General features: G+C 39.7%; 1 protein-coding gene across 2 annotated transcripts; it reads right to left on the bottom strand.

The window, feature by feature from the left end:
- Positions 1 to 899: 899 nt before the first annotated feature.
- sltm (SAFB-like, transcription modulator) lies at positions 900 to 16,774 on the bottom strand. Of its 2 annotated transcripts, none has more exons than XM_004067175.4 (20): positions 16,599 to 16,774; positions 12,357 to 12,444; positions 12,212 to 12,267; positions 9,828 to 9,855; positions 8,107 to 8,662; positions 7,479 to 7,522; positions 7,293 to 7,396; positions 7,051 to 7,200; positions 6,855 to 6,967; positions 6,600 to 6,760; positions 6,404 to 6,501; positions 6,260 to 6,316; positions 6,039 to 6,184; positions 5,779 to 5,959; positions 5,351 to 5,472; positions 4,745 to 4,921; positions 2,705 to 3,007; positions 2,513 to 2,618; positions 1,984 to 2,135; positions 900 to 1,907 (listed from the first exon to the last, which is right to left on the bottom strand). In XM_004067175.4, the coding sequence occupies exons 1-20, from the start codon at positions 16,731 to 16,733 to the stop codon at positions 1,802 to 1,804; spliced, it is 2,883 nt and encodes a 960-aa protein (XP_004067223.1). In that variant the 5' UTR covers positions 16,734 to 16,774; the 3' UTR covers positions 900 to 1,801. The 2 variants fall into 2 exon arrangements, with proteins under 2 accessions (XP_004067223.1, XP_011489584.1); XM_011491282.3 differs by having other exon boundaries at positions 7,293 to 7,393.
- Positions 16,775 to 18,989: the final 2,215 nt, after the last annotated feature.

Below are 18,989 nucleotides of genomic sequence, written 5' to 3'. Positions count from 1 at the left end.
GCCCCAAACAACCAGGAAATAATCTAATCGAACTCCTGGATTTGACTTTGTGAAGTCTGTCAGTGTGGAATTCTGTGCTGAGCACAACTCCAAAAATTGGAAAATCTACTTTACGCCCTCACCGTGTTTATAGTTGACATAAACAAAGGGAACGCGTTTGTGAATATGGAAGGTAAATCCTTTTGTGTCATCATTGTTCATCTATTTACATAAATGACCAAATAATGTATGTAGCCTTTCACATTATAGTCACATTGTATATAGTTAAATATATATATGTATAAAACAAAATGCCTTATAGACGAAGGATATTCAACCTGATTAGAAGTTACCTGGATAATAAAAGACTAAAATAAATGCTTGGGTTTGCTGTCATTGTTGAAATAAAACGTGCAACTTTTTCTTTTACAGTTTCCAGATTTGTTATATCCAAATGTTCACAGACCTGAGTGTAAATATGGACACCGTATGGCAGAGAAGTTTAACAAGGAAAGCACGTTATTGGACGTTCAGCAGGAACACCTTGATTTCTCAACTAAAACCGGTTTTCACTCGTCCTTAGAGCTGCAAAAAACATTGAAATGACTCCCTCCATTGGCAAAAAAAATGTTGACTTGTGGAATTAAAGTAATGATACCTATACTTTTTTTCCATAAAATAAGGTTGTAGAAATATCTGGAGGATAAACAATTAAACCATAATTCCTAAAAATCAAGTGCTTTTTAATTAAAATAATTTAAGCTCTTCAGTCATTTACAGATTTCCTTTGAAAGGCTCTCTAATGTATACACCAGTTTAAACAGGTTGCACAAAAAGAAACTTCACACAAATTGAAGTGGTTGGTTTTATCAAACTCCTTTAGCAATAGTATGTAGATAAGGAACGAGGGAAGTCCAACATACATGCACAACAGCATTGTTTATTGGTCCAACTGAAAGCATCAAAAAAGCTTGGCAGGTTTCAAAATAATTGGAGAGATAAATTAGCTGAAATGTCAAACAGTACATCCTAACACAATGCTCCCTACACTCAAATGTCATCCATGTCTTTAGAAGCAAGACTGGAGATTGTTTACCATCTTTAGATTCAACTTTCTGTGTTATGGAATACATTTATAAACTTGTTTAGAGGGTTGAGCCATTCAACTTAAAAAGTGTTTAAAAAAATAAGATGAACAAAATATTATTCAACCATGAAGTAGTTAATGATTTTACTGGTCCTCTCTGTCCAATGAATGCTCAGAAGTTTCTTTTTTTTTAATAGCTCTGGACAGATATAAAATGAACCACAAAAAAACTAACAGGTTTTGTGCTACAGAGCAGGTAATTTATGCAGCTCAATGTTTTTAAAGCAAAGCTATCCAACGCTTTTCAAATAAGACATCAGCACCAAATTATAAAAAAAAAAGGAAAAACTGAATAATCGCTCTCCATAATAACCAAATGAATACATTTTCTTCATTTGGAATTCTGTAATACACTAAAATATAACATTAGACAGAAACTGCAGCTCTAACCTATTGAAAATACACAGATGCCACTCAAAAAGTGAACTCAAGTGACTTTAAAACTCGTTAGAAAGGTCTGGGGCTGTACAATATTGAGCTAGATACTGAAGTTTGTGCACAGGGTAGTTTTACAGAACAACGGAACTGTCAGGAAAACTACAATGACATGAACACCATCTACACAACAAACTAGTGTTACAACCCCGTTGCCACAAATGAGCCACTGACACCCACGCTAGAAACAATTTTTAAGAGTTCAGTAAAGTTCTTAGAAAGGACCCAAACAAGTTGGAATCAAAACGGCCGTGGAACTCCTTTGAAGGGCTTGAATCCACCCACAGCGCCACCACTGGGATTGGAGTTAGTGATCTGCACAATACGGCCTATTCCCGATGAGTGACTGTGGAGAGGCAAAGGTACTTTACGCTCAGTCATCAGTGTTTTGTCCGTTCTCATTGTATATATCTATGTACTACCTGGAAGTCATGACGCTTCCTCGACTGTCTACTATCCTGCGATTGTCAGTGAAGCCTCCTGCTTGAGAGCTAGAGCTGCCGTGCCAGTCTTTTCTCAGTCCTTGCTCCCTGCCGTGACGCTCCACCACAACCTGGCGACCAGATCCGAAGGTCTGTGGACACATGGAGGCTTTAGTCGGCAGCAAAAGAAAGTACAATGTTTAAAACAATAAGTAGCTTCAACCCTTTGAATGATGAGCGACAGTCAAGGTAGGTTGATAAAAAAAATAGAGCCTAACAATTTAATACTGTAGCTGAAAGCAATTGTGAAATAGGAAAAGCTCTTTTTTTTAATTATATGATGAAGGGGATCGTAAAGTTTCTGAAACAGCCACTATCTTTTTGGAGTCAGAGGAACTGCTTCAGCATACCAAGAGGCTGCAATTAATTCTATCCTCTTTACTTTGTTGGAAGAGTTCAGGGATAGCCTTCCCACCACATTTACTGTTCAGATACAACATAAAAATACAAAGAAAGGATCATCTCTCACCTGATTACTGATCATGACCGGTCTGCCTTCCTCTCGATCGTTGAAGTTGCTTCTTCCCCGGTTGACTGAAGGGCCCGCTCTTTCTGAATGCACGCGAATGGGTGCTCTGCACAATCAAGAAACTTTGTTTAAAACACACACACACTAAAACAAAGCTCCCACAAATGATTCTGCAACAGAAGTCTACCTAACCTCATATCTCCCTTCGTGGTTAGTCCTTCATTCTTCCAAGGTCCGTGCCCCCCAACACGTGCTGTGCGTGTGTGAGACATGGTGGGCAGTGGAGCTCTTGGTCCCACGGGGCGATCGTGCATGGGTGCAGGGCGTCTGTCATCTCTGTCCCTGCGGTCGGTGTCTCTAACGTCCCCGCGTGTGGGGGGCACAGGCCTGCGGATTGCGTCAAAGTTCTTTGGGTAGCGGTCAAAGGCTGCGCCCTCTCTCAGAGGAGCAGGGCGACTCTTCTTCATCTCTGGTTCACCATCAAACCTGTTGCGCCTTAGAACAGAGAAACTGAGTTAGACAAAGTATCACAGCAATAACCCTGCATTTCACATTTTAAATAGTTGTTTTATTTTTAGAATGTCATTTGTTTGGCAGGACAGATGGCCTTTTTCAGTTCTCAGAGGGAATGATGACTGCAGAGGATGGCCACAGATCCAGGTGGCCTGGTATGTTACAGACCTGACCATTCCTCAAAGCTATTGTATCGATTGCTCAAAGAGGCAGCATGGGAACCAATGTCAACCAAAATGCAAACAGCACCGAGTTCCACAAGAGACCATAACGTAAAAAATGTCATCTTTAAGATGTACATTTAACTCCTTAAGATTTTTATGCATCTCATTTAACGCTTGGCGTCAAAAAAAAGCCACCACACTGTTAGCTACTGTATGAAATTTGTGAAACATGGACAGCAAAAGACCATGTGATTGTTGACCATAGAATAATGATTGTATACTAGCAATAACGCTTTTCTGCCTTGATTATGACCCAAAGCACTTTAGTCACCAATGAACACACAGTCACACACTGCGCTGCCATACATGGGCGACATCATCAATCACCATGAGCAAAGTGGGGTTCAGTGTCTTGCCCACTTCGGGCAAGACTGGAGGTTGACTGCACTACCTCTGCGCCACAGCCGCTCGGAAAGTTAAACTAGGCAAACAATCAGGCTCCACCACAGATTGGTACAGATTTCTGGTGTGAGAGGGCTCTGATTTAGTTATTAGCAGTTTTAAAGTTTAGCCATAAAGCTAAGCTGTGTGGAGACCTGGATTTATCCAAGCTAAAGCCAACTGTAAACTCAACATGTGACTTAAAGAAATATGGTGATAGAAGACCCAATAACATCTTCATAAAATGATTAATGCCATTTTTCAAAGAAATGGCAGAAGCTATGTTTATTTATGTAAAGCAAAAACGGGGGGGGGGGGGGGGGGGGGGGGGGCAAAAGTTCTTGTCACTCGCATTCTTTTGCATGATCCCTTGAAATAATAGAAATACTCTAAGTGACAGAAGCACTTTCAGCATCTTCGCTTTTTCAATTATGGCACTATGGACATTTTTAGCCAAACAAAAATGAACAAAACATTTGGATTCATTGAAAATATTAATACCGTATTTTCCGGACTATAAGTCGCACCGGAGTATAAGTCGCACCTGCCCAAAAATGCATTATAAAGTAGAAAAAAACACAGATAAGTCGCACTGGACTATAAGTCGCATTTTAACTTTCACAACCTTATATGACACAATCATAGCAGACTGTTTATCTAATAATTTCACAGTAATTTTTTCTCAAACTTATTTATTTATTCTTTTCATGAAGCATCATTGGCTAACTAATACTCTGTTTTCATCCTGTATTTGTAGAAACAGTTGTCATTTTTATTGCATTTCTGAATCTATGAAATCATTGGAAAATAGAATATTATGTTTTTAGCCTTCAAGATCTTACTGTAAAAAAAAGGTTTGCTGATTCTCTGAGTCACTTAACATCCTCTTAACACTTAACATACCTCATACATCAAATTGACCCAGGAACATCATCTCTGTTCCTCACAAATGAACATAACAGGAGGGTTAACAATGTATTTATTTCAATTTATTTCTAATATAAGTCGCTGCGGAGTATAAGTCGCACCCCTTGCCAAACTATGAAAAAAAGGGCGACTTATAGTCCGGAAAATACGGTAATTGAATCGGTCTAAACTTTCCCTCTGTGTGTACCTGTCAAATGTGTTTGGCTGCTGGGCAGCAGCAGCTTCTGGAAACCGACCCCTCTCGCGAGGATTAAAGTTTGGAAAGCGGTTCTGCGGCCGGTTGAAGTTGGAGCCCTGGTTGGAACGAACTTCTGACTCCTGCTGGATCTTCTTGTTCCCATTCCAAAAAGGACCTTCCCTTCGCCTGAAATAAGAAAAATGGTAAAAAGCAAGGATTACGTACTCTTTTTGATTGGAACATGTTTCACTTAAAAACCTATTCAGCAAATTCCTCCATGTAAAAAAGACTCAATCAATACTGGCTTCTTAACCCCCTATCTTAGATATGACGTTTATACTATGCAGTCTTCATAGGAAGTTCATCAGACTGCAGTTTCTCTCAATACAGAGCATTCTCAGTCCTGACTACTCACATTTTTCCACGTCGGTGGAATGACAGAACACACATCTGCCTCAAAAACTGTTATAATAGAACAGACTTGACTGTCGGCATATGTGAAGAATAAAAAGATGCACGTTTTCTGACCCAGTTGTTCTGACCAACACACAACATTTAACAAATTGTATTCCCCCGTATTAGCACTGAATCCTCCCCTCAAATATAAGTGCATACCCATGTTCTGGTTCACGGCCCCTTTTGAAGTTGTTTCTCTTTTCTTCAAAACGCAGTTGCTCCTGCTGCCGCCGGAGCTCCTCCCGCTCCCGCGCCATCCGCTCTGCCTCTTTACGTCTTTCCTTTAAGTCATAAAATATAAAAACTTAACTTTGCATCATGAGAAAGCCATAGGATGAGACTTGTGCTGAAATATATGTTCCAATATGTATTTAGTACACCTAAAAATACTGATCATACCCTGAAACATTCATGATTTAACTAGACTTTCTGTGCACTTCCATTTGCCTGCACATATTTGTGCAGTCAGAGACAAAGAAACACTTTATCTTTCACAAAGAACTTTCCAAATCTCGCTACTTTTAATAAATATTGTAGCCCCAAAGTACAAATGAAGCATTTGATGACTTGAAACCACTTCGCCCCACCTGTTCTATGCGTATTCTTTCCCTTTCGAGCCTCTCACGCTCCAAGCGCTCTCTTTCCAGTTTCTGTCTCTCCATCTCCAATCTTTGCCGTTCTCTAAGGAGGTTCTCATGTTCTTCGCTCTCTCGCAACAAACGAACACGCTCACGTTCCCGCCGTTCTTGTTCTGCCATTTCCCGGCGTCTAGAGACAAAGAATACGGACAATTTCAGGACTTTTCAAAGAAAAAAATTCAACCTTTTTCTTTTTCAGCAGGTGTTACCTGCGCAGATCTACAGCTCTTCGGGCACGCTCCATGCGTTCCCGGATCCTCTGCTCTCTCTGCTCCTTGATCTTTTCAAATGGCAATATCTCTGCAACCTCATCTTTGTTTGAAAACTGTCGCCGTTTTTGCCTTATTATCTCCAACTTGGGGAAAAAGAGAAAAATAAATAAGAATAGAAATAAGACCTGGTCAAATGAATTCCCAGCTGTTAAATGTACCTCTTCAGGAGGAATCAACCATCTTGGTTGCCTCTGAAAATTTGGATTTGGAAAGGGCTGGGAAAAAAAATTACAAAACATATTTAGTTCAAATGTTATCATTTCAAAACAAAAATAAACTAATACATATTTCAGAAATGTTACCTGATCAAAATATCGTCCCCTTCTAAAAGGTCTTGGTCTGAAATTGGGGTCACCTCTGTTATGATCTACCATCATAACCTTTCCTGGACTTATTGAGCCTTAAAATATATATATTAAAAATGAATTGATGATGGAAAATAAACATATGACCATATTATTTTTTTAATCCAAGAAGCATAATAAAAGGTAGACTTACGTCCATGCTTCCTGTCATCCTTCTTTAAAGAGTCTTGATCAGAGTTCGATGAAACTGACTCAGATCTTCCACTTCTGGCTTCCTGCTTCTTGGATAAATCCTTGTCTTTCTCTAATGATTTCTCAGGTTTTTTCTCAGCTTTTTTGTTTGATGACTGTGCTCTAATTTAAAAACAATAAAAAAAAAATAATTTTAAAACAATATTTCCATTAGCAAAAGGCAAAGGACTGACACGTAAACTTAAAAGTTACTGACTTGTTAACCATTTTTGTCCCCGCAGAAATGCGCTTATCGCTTAATTTGCTGGAACTTGCTTTGTCCTCTTCTTCGTTCTTCGAGGGTCCCTTTTTGAACGGATCATTTTTGGCCTAAATGACACGACCCAACAGCAACAATTTATCAAATTTCAAAATACATCAAAAAGATAATATACATGTGATGTCTTGCTTACCCTTTTAACGTATATTTCCTGTCCATGGAGCTCTGTGCAGTCCAGGTGAGTGATACAGCGGGTCACCTCTGTGCTGGAAGACATCGTCACCAAGCCGTAACACTTGGAACCAGGACTGCGGGCATTTGTGACCACCTTGGCACTTAAAACCTGTCCAAAAGAGTGGGAGGGAAACTTTGCATGGAGTTCCTGTGATGATTTGATGTATGCTTTAAACAGGCAAATGAAATAAAGCTCCATACCTTCCCATACTTGCCGAACAGATTCTTTAGATCAGCTGCTTTGGTGTTTGAAGAAAGGCCGCTCACCCACAGGTTCTGAGAAGAGCTGCTGTTGCTTCCAGCTGCTGCCAAAATAGAGGAGATGTTTAAACTAAATCGAGGAAGATTAGAAGAGTTTTCCACATTGCTACAAGGAGGACACCATACCCTTTTCATCCTTGGCAGCTTTTCCATCTCGATCTCTTGAAGAACTGCGAAGCAAATGTTACAAAAACCACCACAAAATGAGCAAAAGTAATTAATACTGCAATGCAAGGAAAAGACATTTATTGAAAAAAAAATTGTTTAGCTGTGTTGAGGGGGGAAAAAATCCGTAATGCAAGACGTGGATCAGAACCAATGTCTCAAAAGGCTTCTTTGTTTTTCCAGTGGTAAGATGGGTGAAGCTGTCAGCCAATTCATTCCCTGGATCAATATTCTTCAGAGGTTTGCTCAACTTCAGTGAATCTTTTGACTGAAAAAGGGGGAGGGCAATGGGGGTCATCTTGGGAGTCTAAAGGGGTTTTACATTGCCTTGTGTAGGAATGGGAAATGGCTTTACAGCTGCTGGGAAGGTCAAAGTAAAGAGTTGTTTTTGCAGCTCCAGGTTAATCCCACAATTTAACAAACTTCAGGGAAGTAAGTCAAAGTTGTAAACTGCAGGATTAGGTACATCAGTGAAAACTTCTCTTATGGCGAAAAAATAAAAAAAAAATCTTGATGCTACCCACAATGCAGCGATCTTAGTGAGCTGGACTTGGTAGTAGAATCAAAGAACTGACATAGAAAGACAAACCTCTTTTCTTGACCTGATGCCCCAGAAGTGGAGGGGCCTTTGTTTCCAGAATCCTTATCTTTATCTCCGGTTTCAGCTTTCTTCGTGGTCTTGTCTCCAGATTCGTCCTCATCCTTACCATCTTCAGGGCCCTCCAGCTCTTTGTCTTTCATGTCATCATCAGGGTACGTGTCGGCAGAGGCCTCTGGCTCATCAATGCTCTTCTCTGCCTCTGGATCTAGAAGTTTCACATGTTTACCTGTATCCAGGAGATCGTCTCCATCAACATCAAGGGTGATGGCATCTTCGTTTTGCATTGAAACAAATAGGTGATCGTCCTCCGCATCTTTAGAGGAACTCATTGCTTCAGCATCCAGCTCGGGCACTTCGCTCTCTGCTTCAGCTTCTGCTTCTGCGTCCTCGTCTCCTGGTTCGACCTCGGCCTCTGGCTCAGGTTCTGAATCATCTTCAGGCGCTATGGCTTCTGTCTCGGGCTCAGCTTCGGAGCAAGCAAGGCTTTCCCCACAGGGCGGAGGCTTAGAATTTTCACGAGTACCATCATCTGTATCAGTTACATCTGAGGGATTCAACAAGGATAAACATGGCAAAAACACAGCTTTTAACATGAACAAGTTGCATGTACCTTGACCTAAAAAGTAGAAGATAAAGCACATTCAGTCATAATGGTCATCGGGGGAGCAGATACCACAGGTAGACACAAAACACTAGGGTGATTTGGTGGTCCTTTCTTGATACCATAGGGAATAGAACCATATCTTGGTCCATGTGCAATATCCAGATGTTTCCAACAGCATGCAGTGACTTTCTGGAGTTGAATACTTAGGCATGTCCAACTGATGGTGATCAAAATCTTCATGCTTTCTCTCTTTTGCAAACAGCAGCTGCAACTGAATCGGTCCAAAAACATTTCAAAAATTCGTTGAGGTCAGCGTCTTCACCAAAAAAAAAACAAAAAAAAACAAAAATAAAAACCAAGGATTATTGTCTTTGCATAACTCGTTGGATGTCCAGTCATTGTAACATGAAAAATGCCTTCGCTTGAGTGGAACAAAGCTGTGCGTGCTCCAAGTCCTCTTCTCTGGACCTTCGTGCTGAGGCTGCAGGGCTGAAAAGAACCGATTTCCTTTCAACTTTGGCACCAATGAAGGATGAGGAGAAGAGTCCAAGTTCTTCAGCAAAGTCAAATCCCAGCTTCATCACCTAAACATGCCCTGGACCAAGGTGTAAACATGTGGTGGCAAAGGTAACAGTGCATTCAGGTTTGTCCAACCAATCCAAGGGGAACAATGTATGAAATCCATCTTCCGTCCATGTTCTTGCTTCTTTTAACGGATGCAACATAAAAACTTCAGCCCGATAGCTGTAAATATTCATTTCCTTGTTAGGTGCAGGATGTTGGGTCCAGAATGCTTTCAAGATTCAACTTTAGAATGCAAGCAAATTCTCCTTAAAATACCAAGGAATCCAAGGTAGTGGAGTACCCACAAATCAAGGCAGCCATCTGCCAATGAAACAGGTTCTTCAGAAACGCTCGCTGTGTTTTTTATTCTTTCACATCAAAAGTGATCCAGTCCAGTGGCTTGCAGAGTTACAAAATACCACAGGTAAAAAGGAGCCATTATACCATGAGTCTGTAGGTCTCACAGGATAGTTGTTATAAAAGGCAAAGTAGTAAGACAACAACCGGTAATAAGATGTGGTTTTAGAGCCAGGATACATACCTTTCTCAGATTCACACTCCTCATTTTCCTAAAAACAGAAACATACCCAAGTAAGAAAAAAAGAGGTTTATTGCAGTATATACCACACTGGCCTTTTATGTAAATTATACAATAACTTATCTGCAAATAAAAGTGTGTTTTCCAACACAAAGGGTAAAACAACAAGGAGACCAAACCATTAGTATATCTATTTAAAATTCATCCATTTATGTCCTTTTTTTAACAAAATAAATCAATTGGGAAGGATGTTTTGGGGCTTAATATTGCAGTAATCCATTCAGTTTTTGAATAGCCCAGAAAAAGGAAGAAGTCCCTGAAGGGCAGACAGCTTCAAAGAAGTCAGATCGGATTTTTTCTTTTTTCTTTTTTAATATTAGCTGTGTCTTCAGATACAATAATCTGGAGACAGACGAGAACCTTTGCCCTTATGTAACCTGCATCATGTGGTTGTTGTGGTTCCCAGCTTTAAGAGCTGGCTGAATATGCTGAATCATTTCTTACGTTACCTTACAAATAGACTTTTACTAGACTTTTTATTCTCATTACAACAAATGTTAAAATGATATAAAATAAGACAATTAGGTAGTTTGTGGAATTTCTAATCTGACATTTGAAAACAAGTTCTCTCTTACGTACGTACATAATTTTCTTAAAAGAACATCCCCACTCACAATACCCCTCCAAAGAAACAGTTTCATTCTCCATGATTTTAACTAGAAACATTTTGGCCTCTTTACTAGTCAAACTGTCATCCTGATTGAAAACAAAATTTAAAGTCATGACTTTCAAGACCCTTCTCCCTACTGTCAACCCATGTAGCCACAAAGAGGCTCATGTCTGGTTTCCCCTGTGCCGGTCTCCAGCCTGGATAGAATACAGGGTTATATCAGGAAGGGTATCCAGCGTAAGAATCTCTGCTGAACCACCTGTGTGACTCAGTGAAAACTAATTCGCTGTGGCACCCCCTGAATGGATATGCCGAAAGGTGAATAACTAACACCGTTTCATTTTCTTTTTGCATTGGAATGTACGGACTTCTCTATCAGGTTTGAGAGGATGACACAGGACTCCCGATCTGAGAGACACGGCTGTTTGAACTGGAATAGTTCTGCAGCTGCTTTCGATATGTCTCAAGCACTCAAAATGGTTTGGCTTTGCGTCTGCACAGAAAGTGACTCGGCAGAGCATTTTTGACAGCAACAGCGTTGAAACGGATTTAGCTGTGTGTTTGATGCTCGAGTTAGAAGTCACAACCCCAGTGACCAAAATCTCATTTTTGACTCACCAGACAAGTTGGCTGATAGATAATAAAAAAAAATCTATCAACCAAATTATTCTATTATTTAACAAAGAAAAAACTAAGTGTTATTTAAAAAATGATATTTCACTAAATGCAAACAGAGAGGAAGTCATAACATAATGAAAACATCATATAAAAATTACTTTTTTTTCTAAGGATTTCCTGTATTGGTTTTCTAATCAATCTTTGCCTTCTGCTTTAGGCGTTTTGATGCCGTCTATAACATGTTTTCTTTTCAATCACAAAGGAGTTGTTTTTGTTTTCTTGCTGAACAACGCCCCCAAGAGAAGAGGGGTTTCAGTCAGTCAACCTGTAGTCTGAACCAAATGTAAAGTCAAGCCTGGCTATTTGATTTAACTGCATGGTTTAAACCGATCTGTGATTACATGTAGGCGACACATGGAACAGTTCGTTAGCATGGTAGCATCAATATGTAACGATACCACTGTCTCCAAATCATCACTGTTTACTAAACGTTCTGTTGCTGATGTAAGTCCAAAAGCTTTATCCTCCAGTTCTTTCTGGATCCTGTTAAAAAGTCCTCACATGTTCCTCTGCTTCCTCAGCTTAGACTGAAGCTACACGGAGGCCACCAGCAGAAGTTACAGGGGTGGGGTGCTTCTTGCGGCGCGTGCGCTAGTGGTTTTTTTCCCTTCTTATCAGTCTTGTGCAAGTAGCTCCTCTTTGCTTGCTGCCGTTTCACATTTGCGCTTTGCAAGAGACTGGAGTACTGAATTTAACTTACACAGTGGAAGCACAAGAGAGCTGAGAGCAGGAAAAATAAAATCTTAATTTCCTAAAAAATAAAAACAGTCTAGAATAACAAATTCGAATTAAATCAACTAATCGCCCAGCCCTAACGCAATAAATTATTTTTGTAACATTTTATATTTTAAGACAAGACAAAAGAACAGGTCATTTAAATATTGCTGTTTCAAAAAGAGAATAGAAATTGTTAGAATAATCTGCTTATAAGGCAATATGGTTCTTGAGATGTATTCAATATTTAGAATCTAGACACATTTGCACCAAAAGAGCAAAAAATTAAAAAAAAAACATTTAAAATTAAACATGGTTTTATTACCTTGACATAACTATCTTCTTCTGTAGTGGTTTCCACATCAGAATCCGTTTTTTTCCCTAAAATATAACAATAAAAAACAAAAAAACTTATACAACAAATTAAATAAGTCACCGATACTGCTGCATGAGATAATACTGGAGTTTACCTTTGAATTTGCCACTTTTTCTAGTTGTAGAGTCAGTTGAGAGCTGGATTTGAATGTTTTCTGGATCCCCACCTTCATCTTCTATTGCCTGAAAAAGTTTTAGTGTCACTGTTAGCTACATTGGCTGTTTATGTTAATATAAACCAGGGGTCAGCAATGATTGACATGAAGTGCTGATTTAAAATTGTATCCCTAACAGCTGTGCCATAACAAACTATAATGAAAACTCTTATACAAAGAAATAAAAAAAACCTTTACAATATATCTGAAATGCTATTGAATTCACAAACAGCAGGTCAAATAGCTTTTTAAACATATTTTGGCATAAACTCAAAAAGGTGCTTTCAAAACCATGATACACAAGGAAATACACCAGAACAAATTACCATCAATATTTCTAAAAACTTCACAGCCATTAAAAAGGAAATAGATACACGTAATTTGTTTTCCTCATCTTCTGTTACATTATGAGACGGCCTGATTAACTTTATCTAATTCTGTGACGGTCCTTTTATGTGCCGTTTAAAAAATATTTTTACTTTTTCATTTGTTTGCTAATTATATTAATATAAATATTCTGCAATTGGACAGCATCATTTTTCTTTTTTCACCCGAGTAAATGGAGTGGTGTTTCAATTCAATTTTATCATACCAATCATTGTATAGGAACATGAAATCAGTTATAAAACTCAATAGGTAATGGCTAAACTAAACAGACTAAGTTCAACTGGGGATCCCTGCCTTTAGACCCTCCTTCTTGGTAAGGAAAAACTAAAAAGAAAAAAGATTCCGGGGAAAAATAGAAGAACCTCAGGGATGTCCACATGAATGAGGGATCCTTTCCCAGGACGGACAGGCGGTGTACCAGAACTCTAAGGCTACCTTCACACTGCAGGACTTGATGCTCAATTCCGATTTTTTGAAAAAAGTCCTATTTTTTTGCACGGCCGTTCACTTTTCCAATTAAATGCGAACTTTTGTGATCTCCTGTGTGACCGTGAAATTACCCAGAAGTGACCTGCATGTGCAGAAGAGAACTCAACGGTGAACAACGTCACTCGTTGGTTGCAGAGGTAGCTAACGTTAACAATGGATGTCAACAACAGTGTTGTCAAAGTAGAGCTCTTTTTGCATTATTAAATTTATTTTCACAGAAGGAGCCAGCACAATTACAATCTTCTCATTTTAAGAAGGCAATGGAGCCAGGATCGTCTGTGCCCACTGTTGTGGAATGGGGATGTGAATGTGCTGGGGCAGCACGCGTGTGTGTAAGAGAGAGGAGAGAATACTGCGCTGCACGCGCTCTCTCCTCTCTGAGGGGCAGTGGGGCGCACATTCACGTTGTGCGTCACGGAGGAAGGACAACGATAATAAACGAAGAATCCACTCAGCAGAACTGCTATTGACTCTATTAACCCGCTCTGGAGAATCTGAAGGTCCGAAAGGGGAAATGAATCCCGAAGTAGGATCCGCCTTTGGTTCCCCGTGCTTCTGACCACAGTCAAAAAGGGGGGAAAAAAGTCATCTCTGGGAAGGTTCAACACCACGCTCTGCCATTTCGGTGGAATGCGTTTCTAAAACCACCTGGTTGCGATAAGAGCCCTGAATAGAGCTGTCACCGCAAATATTAATCAAATCGGCGACCTTGCTTCCCTTCCACTGACTGGTCTCATCAGCATCGTCCGCCATGGTTAATGTTTATGTTCTAGTTCCTGCCTACTTCAACGCAGAATTATGACGTTCGTAGCGTATCAATGATGTACGGGTCGGATACATGTAGCCTGGCCGCTCAGACGGAGGTCGCATTTCAATAGATCGGATACGTATCGGATTCAGGACCACATACCCAAGTGGCCTGGGTCACTTTTAAAAAGATTAGATCTGTGTCGTTCAGCCTGTCATTAAAACATCAGATACAGGTCGCATAGGGGTAAAGAAATCAGAATTGGGTAATTTAAGCCTGCAGTGTGAACATAGCCTTAGAGAAGAATTACGTTATCTAACTCAACATGTTTGATTAGAATAGCAGATGGGCTTCATCCAGATGGAATTGGGGGGGTGGAGGTACACGGTCAGTTACAGATGCGATGAGCTGTAGTATTAATTATGAAACTTGTTCACATTTTATTTTATTGGGAAGAACAAAAAGGAAAACTGAGTTTAATATGCCCTTTCTTAGTTATTTTCAACAAACTGAACTTGTAACTTTATAAATGTCAGCCGCTGGGACGCCAAAAACATGACCAAGAAAAAACAGCTGTGCAGTCATAAGCTGCAGCTCGTGGATTCTCTGCGTTTTTCCCCATGCGCTCCGGTTCAATCAACAGACACTCATTTCACCCCAAATATCATTTTACTGGCAACCGTTTCAAAAATATTGTTTTGCAAAAACAAAAAAAAAAAACAAGAAAAAAAAGGTCTACTTTTTAAGGAAAGTTTATGTATGGTGGCAGGAGTTCATCAGAAATTCACCTTTGAGTTGTGGGCAGACTGTTGGTGCAAAGTAAGCCCGCCCCTGCCTCCCGACATCTTTCTGTTTAAAAGCTCTCCCAAAAGCTTACAGCCCCTCACAACCCCAGCCGAACATTGCCAGTACTACATAAATGAAAAGCATTATTTGGGACTCATCCAGCCTTACAGTCTTGAGCCCTTTTGCCATCTTTGACAAGGAAAACGAAGACGTACATTGATCGATTTGTCTATAAGTGGATACATCGAAATGGAACTGTGCAGGGAGCTTGTAGCACCTGCGTCACTGCTACAAGATTTTCCCAACAGCATTTTTTCGTCTGCTCCTGATCCACAATGATTTGCATAAATAAATGCCCAGAAATATAATTTTAAGCTCAATTTTCTTTCAATGCATCGTCCATCATGAGAAAAATGCTACAAGAACATGCTTAATAAAACCAGGGGTGTAACGGTTCATTCTAACATTTCAATTCATATAATTTGTTGACGACATGATTCATTTTGAACTATTCGATTCACTGACCTAAAATCGATCCAGGGCATCTTTAGCCAAAAATTTCAACTAGTATGACTAAGAGATAAATACCTTGGTACTGAACAGTACGGGTAAAATTGTGTACAAATAAACAAGTTAACAAGAATTCATGGCAAATCCATTCACGTTTCAGTAAGTTCAGCCCACAGTTGTTTGTCCACATCAAAACAAAAACAAAAACGGACCTTCTTCGATCCAGACACTGTATGAACACATTTCTTTTTTTAAATTCAAAGACTATCCACACATTTACTGTAGGATAAACTGATTTGTCGATTAATCGTTACACCTACAACAATCACAATTTTCCTCAGAGTGGGTCTTTAAAAATCTTTTTTTGATATAATAATTTGGTTTATGAAACAAATCTGTATCAAACCATCCCTTATATCTTGACACATTGAACATGAGAAGGGTATAAACCATTTTTTTTGTTGTATGACCTAGACGTGGTTCAGAATTGATGCCATCGGGAAATCGGGACAGCCACACTTGTCTCATTTTAGCTGTACTGCCAAAGGATTCATTTGCAAATGCAGCAGCTCTTTTAAAAGCTTGCATGCATTAACATCCAATAATAACATTAAAAGTGTGGTTTGAAAAGTGTTCGGTCAGATAGTGGGCAACGTTTTAAATTTTACATGAAAATAGACGTAATAACTTAGAATTAGTCTTAAACACACATGACATGATCTACATTTAGCAAAGTTTTAGTTGCACTTATTGATATGTTTAGGAACAAAGCAAACTGCTGCAGCATTGATTGACATGCCTACATCATGCACAGTTCTCTACTGCATTTTTACGGCTGGGCTGAATTATTACGTGCATAAAAAACCGCATTTGTTACTGCTCGTTTACTTTTTTGTCCAAAGGACCACAGACGACACCTACTCTGAGCAATCCCAGACTTGAGACTACAACTTCAACACACGTGAGTGACTGCGTTCGTATTTGGATGAAACCTACTACTACTAGACTCTAGACCAGGAAATTTGGACTGTTAGTTAAACTTTAATATGTTTAACATTTATTCAGCCCTACACAAACACTGTTTATTGACATTTGGAAAAAAAACGTGGATCATATCAACTAAATTGCTCAGTCAATAACGGGGTTAGCTTGCTAGCCGAAAGTCGTCACAACATGATATTAGCTAAGCTAGCAGCCGTCTCCTCCTCGTCATCGTTTTACCCCACAGCTGCCTGAGTTAGGTACAGCTTTTGTTCCGTTACCTTTTTCAGTCTTGCAAGTAGAATGCTTTTAACACCAATAGTGTCCAAGTTCCTCCGCTTGAGCTCAGACTTTAAATCAACTACCCTTAATTCAGAAATCTTCTTAAAGCCAGTTGAAATGGCACCCGACGCCATTTTACCTCGGAATCACTGGCTCATGCGCGCGCATGAGGTTTCATTTGATCAATTTTTTTTCTTCGTGTATTTTGTTGTAAAAGCAGCCACAGCACCGACTACTGGTGACAATTGGAAATTCACTTTCAATTTGGGATTTCGAATTCCCTGCACGAAATACTGTACATAAATCGTGTGGCCTCGAAAACTGTTTTTTGTGTTTTCTGGTGCATACTGTTTTTTAATGTTAATCAAATTTAACACAGTAGTTCACTTTTTTAATCGTTGCTTCTTCTTTGAAACACAGTTTTAAAGAAATGTTAACATGACATATTGAGCAGTTGATTATAAATTAACAATTGCATTTCTTGAAATGTTGAATGCCACCAATAGCCTTTGTTTTATTTTGAAACTTGTACTTTGTTTCAGTCAACTGACCATTAGTACCAAAGTGTTGCCAAAACAAAAATAAAAATAGCAATCACAAGTTAGTACAATGATAGCAATTTAATTTACCAGTGAAGAACACTGTCATAATGACGCAAAGTAGCCTTTCACAGAAGGCTACATACCATATCATTATAAGTTAATATATCGTTTACGTCAACATCAGATTTAGTGTTTATTCTAACCAAAGCACAAAAAATCTTTTCTTGCAGGGCAACAATCTTGAGTGAAGATCAATGAATCATGTAATCAATTGAGACTTCTTAAAACTGATGGTCAAAACAAGTTTTATTCCCCTTCATGCTGAAAAAAACATCCATCCACGGCATACAAGAACTCAATTATGCTTGAATGTGCATGAAACATTTTTAATTTTTAAAGTAATGCACAGTAAGAGCTGCCATTAAATAAGACACGTGGTTGCCTTACATGCATTCATAAAAGTTGGACAGTTAAATTGATCAAATTGTATGTAATGTAATTAATGTAACTCAATGAGACCTAAGTTTTAGTAAGTGGGCCAAGTGATCTTTGAATTGACCATGAATTAGTACTAATTAAAAAACTAAACAGAACACAGTTTAAATATTTTTGAAAAGATTTTTTGACTATTTATTGTTGATTTGAATTGACTGTTCTAGAGAAATGTCAGCAGAATCAGCTTTACTGGCCAAGTACATTGCATGTACAAGGACTTTGGCTTCTGTGTCTTGTGCTCTCGTGCAAACTAGAAAGATATGAAAAAAGTTTAAAGGAGTAAGACAGGAGAGGATAAAAAATAAAAAGAAAGTACTATGAGGTCGATATAGGAACATTTAAACATAACTAAATAAAAAATGCAACAGTAGTTCTGGTGTGACAGTTTCTGTGGTTTTGTTCAGTGTTCTTGAGTGGTCTGGAGTCAGGAGTTCATTAGAGTTACACAGCCCGGGGGAAGAAGCTGTCCTTGTGGCGAGTGGTTTTGGTGCGCATAGTCCTAAAGCGCCGTCCTGACGGGTGAAGGCCGAAAAGGCAATGTCTGGGATGAGAGGTGTCCTTTGCAATTCTGCCAGCCCGCTTCCTGACCCTGGACCGGTACAGGTCCTGAATGGAGGGAAGAGTGGAACCAATAATCCTCTCAGCAGATCTGATGATTCTCTGAAGTCTGTTCCTGTCGTGTGTAGTTGCCGATCCAAACCAGACCTTGATGGATGTGGTCAGGACAGCTTGGATTATTGCCTTGCAGAAGATGGTCAGCTGCCCCTGAGGCAGGTTGAACTTCTTGAGTTGTCGCAGGAAGTACAATCTCTCCTGAGCCTTTTTCCGGAGTGAGTCAATGTGAGTGGGCCACTTAAGGTCCCCTGAGATGGTGGACCCTAGGAACCTGTGTGAGTCTGTTGAGGGTACAGTGCTGTTGAGAATTGTGAGTGGGGGGGGGGGGGGGTCCTCCTGAAGTCCACTGTCATCTCCACCGTTTTAAGTGGGTTCAACTCCAGGTGGTTCTGGCTGCACCAGAGGACTAGCCGCTCCACTTCTCCTCTGTATGCAGGTTCATGATCACCACCATCCCGGATGAGCCCAATGACTTTGGTGTCGTCTGCAAACTTCAAGAGTTTCACAGAGGGGGCTCCTGATCTACAATCATTGGTGTAGAGGGAGAAGAGCAGAGGGGAGAGAACACACCCCTGGGGGGCGCCAGTATTAAGGATCCGGGTGCTGGATGTAAAGCATCCAAGTTTCACCTGCTGCCTCCTGTCAGTCAGGAAACTGGTGCTACTGACAGGTGGGGAGAGGCACAGTGAGCTGGGACATTTTGCGGTGGAGAAGTTCTGGGATGATGGTATTAAATCC

Source organism: Oryzias latipes, chromosome 3 (assembly GCF_053564925.1).
Source record: "Oryzias latipes strain Hd-rR chromosome 3, Olatipes_Hd-rR_3.1".
In the NCBI taxonomy this organism is placed as follows: Eukaryota; Metazoa; Chordata; class Actinopteri; order Beloniformes; family Adrianichthyidae; genus Oryzias; species Oryzias latipes.
This window is presented reverse-complemented; position numbering and strand designations above follow the sequence as displayed.

Excerpts from the sequence above, each read along its gene's own strand:
- sltm (XM_004067175.4), bottom strand. The coding sequence starts at position 16,733 with ATGGCGTCGGGTGCCATTTCAACTGGCTTTAAGAAGATTTCTGAATTA. Across the intron at positions 9,856-12,211 it reads AAGAAGATAGTTATGTCAAG|GAAAATGAGGAGTGTGAATC; the intron begins GTAATAAAACCA and ends TTCTGTTTTTAG. Across the intron at positions 5,960-6,038 it reads AGAGCTGTAGATCTGCGCAG|ACGCCGGGAAATGGCAGAAC; the intron begins GTAACACCTGCT and ends CTTTGTCTCTAG.